This window comes from Cibotium barometz, chromosome 21 (assembly GCF_041138505.1).
Source record: "Cibotium barometz isolate CiBa-2024 chromosome 21, ASM4113850v1, whole genome shotgun sequence".
Taxonomy (NCBI): domain Eukaryota; kingdom Viridiplantae; phylum Streptophyta; class Polypodiopsida; order Cyatheales; family Cibotiaceae; genus Cibotium; species Cibotium barometz.
In genome coordinates, this window is record NC_141066.1 from 45278061 (window position 1) to 45284192 (window position 6132).

A 6132-nucleotide genomic window follows, 5' to 3' on the forward strand; every position below is an offset into this window, starting at 1 on the left:
TGTTGTAAAAGAAGCCGTCGCAAGCTGACAACAAATGTCATCTACTGTTCTAAAATAGTACATAGCAGCCCACAAATTTGGGGAGAACATTGCAAAACAAAGCTTGGAGGAGTAAGCATTCACATTCCAAACGCATGCTCGAAGAGAGTAGGCAACCACATTAGGGTAATCTCCAGATGCGTGATCAAAGGTAAACTTAGGGTTTAGTGATCAGGAGAGATCTTTACTCGAAAGGGCCCCATCCATCTTGCCCGTCAAACTCATTTCACAGAGGAAACAAACCTAGCAAAGCAGCTCAAAACTATTTTGCACGTAAACATCCTCTGTAAGGCGATAGAAATCTCCTTATCCACAGCAGAACAACCATAAATCATAGTTGAACAAGGCAAACAAGTCTAACATGACTCAAAACTAAGAATTTGAGCCAACCCTGAAAGCCCAACACATGTCTTAAGAAACCCAGGCTCAGGGACCTTCAATCAAAAGCAGTGCTTGATTTTCTGTCGATACGATTCGCATGCCATACAAAGGCCGATATGCTCATTCATGAACTATTCCTGCAGAAGCCAGCCCAAAAAAAGCAACATGTCCACAGTAACATGCAGTGCTCTGGTGCATGTAGAAGATTATTCCTCCACACTTTCAGCCTTCCTCTTCTTCTTCTTCTTTGAGGATGGATCTGCTCCAACCCCTGGTGTGCTGTCCTTTCCAGCGTCACCAACATCCCGTTTCTTCTTACTAGGCTGCTCTGGCTGAGGCGTCTCTACATCAGCCTCCGATCCTGCAATCGAAACCCTTTTCTTTTTCTTCTTCTTGGAGGACTCCAGCATAGGTGTCTCGTCATCTTCGACATCAGCATCTGTTACCATGTCCACATCTGTACCTTTATACTGCTTCTTTTTGGCCAACTCTTCAGGGATTGAAGCGTCATCAATAGTTTGAACTGCCGCCCCATTTGCGGAGTCTATCTCCATATCCATGCTCTTCCCCTTCTTCTTTTTCTTTTTCTTCTCACTCTCTGCACCAGAAAAAAACTTAAGTATTGAAAGCATATCAGCATATACCTTACGCTTATTACGAAGGGTTGATGACCACATAACAGAAAATTTCTCTGTAACAGGCTTGCCTTCATTGGTTAGGGGGGGGGGGGGGGGGCAATATTATTTTTTAATAGTTTTCAAAGAGGCCCTCAGAAAAAAAAAACATTTTGAACACTTTCTGAAAAGTAGTCTTCAAGCAAAAATAATACCTTTTGAAAACCAGGCCAAAAAGTTCCCCAATAAATCTAAGTCTTTAGAGACCGCCTCTTAATAGGCAAGCAATCTGCAGGATAGGTAGGTGCACTTATCCACACTATGTACATCCCCACCAGCCCTTTGCCAGATCAACTTCCTATACAGTAGAGCTCAAGATGTATTCCAGAAAACTCACTCTCTTGAGGATGCTCGCCATCCATCGTGGCAACCTCATGGTCTGCAGGAGGGCCGTTGATCACAGCATTTAATGCCTCCTTCATCACATCCGCGTTTTTGCGGGGTGCGATGCCCTTGTCGTAAAAATCTAACCGTTCTTCCACTTGCTCACGGAGCTTTTCTCCAAATATATTCGAGCTCACCTCTGCAAAACCCAGCCAAAGAAAACTGTTAGCATACAGTTCAACACATACATTATACATTGACCAGCATGAGCTTCTCTACGAGCATTAAGATATGAATTGACCACATGGAAGTGTAGAAGATGAAAAGGGATTCTTCTTAAGAGTTTGAAAAAACCTGAGAAACAATCAATTCTTGAGGCTAACGAGCACTTGTTTGCAAGGTAACGGGAGATGCGTCCCTTGTTGCGAGCAGTTGCTCTCCCAATGAAGGATGAGTGGAAAATAAGACCATACTTGGGGGTATTCCCTTTCGTTTTCAGGGCTCTGTTTCAAAAATTTCTTTAGACATTAGTTTTGTAGATACAAAACCAGAACATATGGAAATATGTGATGAACCTACTCACATGAACTGTGCCTCCTAGCAATATGTAAAAGATTGTTAAGACCACAAAGTGACAACAGTTCAAGTGAAAACCATCAAAGCTGTCCGTGTAGCAATGGATGATTTGACAACACACGTGCTCAGAGAATAAGAGCTATAAACACAGCACAACAGTCACTATGTCAAAATGGCCCTTCAGAAGCTCCTGGACCCACGATTGTATCAGGCACCGCTCCAATGCCACCCTCACTTTTAACCATCTGATTTGCTTCCAGGTGGACATTGTGAAGGAAACTTTACATAAATGCGTCAGATACTTCATTCTTTGATTTTTTTCAATGAACACAACGTCGCAGAATCATGACTTTAGTGGAGACAGGCCAATGCTGATTGGCCTTATGCTCCAATATCATTAGCATAAGAGCCGCTGAAAAACACCCCAAGGTAAGAAGTCCACTTACCCAAGTGTGCCCAAGATCCCTACACAAGCATAACCGTTAAGCAAACCAAGTACCTGTAATCCATGATTGCAAACAATTCCACAATCACCATGAGGACAAAGGTGGGTTTGGCTAGCACTCGCTACCCAAACATAGGCTGCAAACTGGATACAACAGTAAGCTACCCCCAAGCTAGAGACAACACAACCCTGGCCAGCGACATCCCAAAAGTATGCATGCCCCATACCATGCACTCCAAGTCACCTAGACTCCTGATGCGACTAGCGAAAGGGCTATCCAATTGCTGGTTGGGAGGCCCCTCTCCCAAAGTCTCTGTCGCACGAAGAAACTCAGCCACAACCCCCAACTATCTATAACCCAATAACCTAGTTCACACTATGATTAACTGTTCAGCCTCAATACTTGCCTTGTTATGACCAAACAATAAGGACATAACAGCCCCATGTATGCTTCTACAAAGCTTCCTACCAAGTCTTAAAAGTACATGGCTGCCTGCAGCTTACAACTCAGCTAGGTCCAATTGGAACTTTTTGATGGCTCTTTGGTTGGCTTACAAACTCACTCCATTTTGTCGGCTGCACCTGCTCCTATGATAAGGGTATATGATGCCCCAGGTAGCAAATCCCTTTCCTAAACTGTGAAATTACCAAACTCACTGTTCGCTCTGAAGTCTTGCATGTGCAGGTCATACCACCATTTCATACATCTACATCACATTTCAGTGCAACTATGAGTAATAAAACAGAGGTAGCAGCCTTGAAAGCTACTGTTTGGATAACAATAACAACTCTTTCATTTACAAATATATACCTGAAAAGTGCCTTCTCTGCACCCAATATTTGAACAGTCGAGGCCGGGCACTTTGCGAGATTGGTCAGGCTGCCTGCATGAGAAATGAGCCGGGCACCCACCATTTCTCCAATAAGGGCAGCCAAATTCGGCGCGATTGCGTGCATCTTAGAGATGAGATATGCATGAAGTTGTTTCCGGTATTCTGACAGCTCAAGCACACGCTGGGCAAAGCTCTCAATATTCAGGAGGTCAATAATTGAAATGTCTTGCCCTGTGTAAGAAGACACAAAGCAGTAAGGATATAGCAAGATAATGAGCATGTCTATTAAAGCTGTTTTGTCAAACTTACCCATGGAGGCTTTTGCAGCCTCAATGATCTCTCTTGCTTTCTCTTCTTCCCCAACAATCTCAGTCAGCTCCGGCAATGCTTCATCCGTAAGCTTGGACTTGTCCTTCACAAACTTGGCCGTTTTCGCATAAATGTAATTATCATTAACAATCTTTACGAGCTCTGGAAAGTGCCAAGAATACCATTCCCTGCTCACCACCAAAGAAGAAAGGGTCAGTTTGATTCAATGCTCATCCATGTGGAAATCTTTAGCCTATGTGGACTGATACCCATGAGTCACAAAAAGCCGCAAAAATAGACTGACACGCCCTACACATGTTACAAGCGCAGGCAAAAAAAAAAATAGAGTAACACAACTCTTTCCCAAGATTTATATGCCCTACAAATGTCACACACAGTCAAAAGTAGACCAATACCAATCTTTTCCTAGATTTACATGCCCTACACACATCTCATGTGCAGGCTGAAATGCATTACCTGGCCCGCATTCCAAAAGTGTTGATGTCTTTGTCGAGAGTGTCAAGTAATGCAATGGCTTGGATGACCATGTTGTCAACTCGGTTGACATTAAACTTGACTTTCGCCCTGCTATAGCTGTGACCAAGCCCAAGTTGTGCCTTCTCTATGTCCCCTTCCTGCCACAATGAGCTTTTTATGGTACCAAGGCACTTGAAAACACATGCTTGTAAAGAAATCATAGCATAGTCTACGTAAGATTTTGCCTCCAATACTCAAAGAGTACTTGAAATCACATAAGCATCATCACCCAACATCAACCTGTCAATACCTTTAGATCCTTGACAAACTTGGCAAAGTGCAATCGGACCCCCCTTAGCAGCTCAGATACAAACTCATTGCTCTGGCATGGGATCCTCAAGGACTCCAATATTTGAGAGCCCAGCTTTGGCTCCGCCACTCCAACTGTAAATTTGGGTTTTTTGCCTTCCTTAACTTTGGGAAGGTTGAGCTCCAAGAAATTGGATAAATCCTCCGTCAAGATCCCTAAGAAACACAGCCCAATTAGTCCCTGATTCCATCATGGAATGGAAGTCCGTGTGCAAAGGAATTTTTGAACTACCTTCAGATACGGCATTGCACTGCTCCAAGGCGTTTAGAGCTGAGCTAAAGGGCTTGAAAGCAACCAACTTCACCACCTTGCCAAACCTTGTAAGGTCCACCAGTGACTGTTGCACCGCATCCGCGTTCTGGCCAATCTCATCAGGCCCATAGGCCTGGAGAAGGGCGTACCCAGACGCTGACTCATAGAGCAAATAGAGGACCTATATTCAGAAAAAAAAAAACTTGATTACCGCAGTTGAAAACCCTAATCGAAGTAGGGTAGGAAATTTTATTCCATAAACATATTTCTCTCTTAAACCGCTCTGTTGGAAGCAAAAAATGCCTCAATGGTTAAACCTTAAACCCTGTAAGTTACATGAAAACTTGCACAGTGCTTCAACAGTAAAACCCTTATGCCTAAAATGAAGAAAACCAGTATCCCTTGTGGAAAATACACATTTATGACAATAGAGCTACAGTTCAAACAGAAAGATTAAACCCTGATAGCATACCTCTCATCGACGTGAAACCACAATGAGGGAAAATGGGCGAAGAAATTCATCAAAACTTTTTACCTGTTGGGCGTCCGCCATAGCCAAATTCCCAAAGCTTTGACAAGCAAAATCTCTAAACCTTACAAGCAGGGTTTTAGGGTTATCACCGGGCAAGATTATTTTCTCATCTAAATATTTGATCAAAAAATACGGTGTAATTGGCAGGTTGCTCTAAAAAAATTTATTTTTTACAAAGGAGAAACACAAGTATTCTTTCAAGTCCCCACCCCAGGTTACTCTAAATCGAATAAATAAAAAATTTAAAGTTAATTTATTATTTACTTTTTTAAGTATTTGCTCTCTTATCCTTGTTTTAAGAAAGCTAAAACTCATAAAATTAAGGTTACTTACATGTAAAAATGAATATCAAATGGTCTAAGAAGTTTAAAATTTAAAATTTAAACTAGATTTTACACTATTAGTGTTTATGAACCAAGGTGCTACAAACATGGTTGGCATAGGAGGAAGTGTTGCATGAAGACTGAGATAGTTGCCACCCTCGATAAAAAGCAAGAGACCTCGAAAAGCCACACTTGGCACAAGTTTTTAGTTATCCTCTTGGTTTTACTTTTACAACAACAGAAGAGCATGCTCTTAGTTCCTACACTATACATAACCTTTGAAGAAAAAGCTGCAGTTGAAGGGTTTTTATGTTTTTATTGTATTGATACGTGGATTAATGTTAGATTCTAGCGTGCTAAACCGACATATAGATCACTACAAAGTCTATGTTTTGCACGTGTGCTCTAGCTGAAGGCAATATTGTTTTTTCTACTTGATATTTTTTATTCTACTTTTCCTTTTTAGCTACTTATATATAATCTTAAGTAATATGTTCTACCCATGAGAGTTTACCTCTTTCTTATAAACATCAAGTGCAAGAGTAGAATCCATTTAACCTTAGGAGGTATAGTTGAGATGATAAAGACACGGCATTT

General features: G+C 41.7%; 1 protein-coding gene across 2 annotated transcripts; it reads right to left on the reverse strand.

Moving 5' to 3' along the window:
• Positions 1 to 283: 283 nt before the first annotated feature.
• On the reverse strand, positions 284 to 5399 carry LOC147627220 (nucleolar protein 56-like). 2 transcript variants are annotated; one of them, XM_086815891.1, is made up of 10 exons: positions 5216 to 5396; positions 4660 to 4861; positions 4369 to 4583; positions 4059 to 4216; positions 3582 to 3769; positions 3251 to 3503; positions 1773 to 1921; positions 1432 to 1617; positions 1250 to 1323; positions 284 to 1018 (listed from the first exon to the last, which is right to left on the reverse strand). In XM_086815891.1, exons 1-9 carry the CDS (start codon positions 5231 to 5233, stop codon positions 1286 to 1288), a joined length of 1407 nt encoding a protein of 468 aa, XP_086672017.1. In that variant the 5' UTR covers positions 5234 to 5396; the 3' UTR covers positions 284 to 1018; positions 1250 to 1285. The 2 variants fall into 2 exon arrangements, with proteins under 2 accessions (XP_086672017.1, XP_086672016.1); XM_086815890.1 differs by lacking the exon at positions 1250 to 1323 and having other exon boundaries at positions 5216 to 5399.
• Between the last annotated feature and the right edge of the window lie 733 nt (positions 5400 to 6132).

Bases quoted from the DNA above. Each gene is read 5' to 3' on its own strand.
- LOC147627220 (XM_086815890.1), bottom strand. The intron at 4,584-4,659 runs GTAGTTCAAAAA...TGTGTTTCTTAG, and splicing joins GTGCAATGCCGTATCTGAAG to GGATCTTGACGGAGGATTTA. The intron at 1,922-3,250 runs GTATATATTTGT...TTTTTGAAACAG, and splicing joins GCAGAGAAGGCACTTTTCAG to AGCCCTGAAAACGAAAGGGA.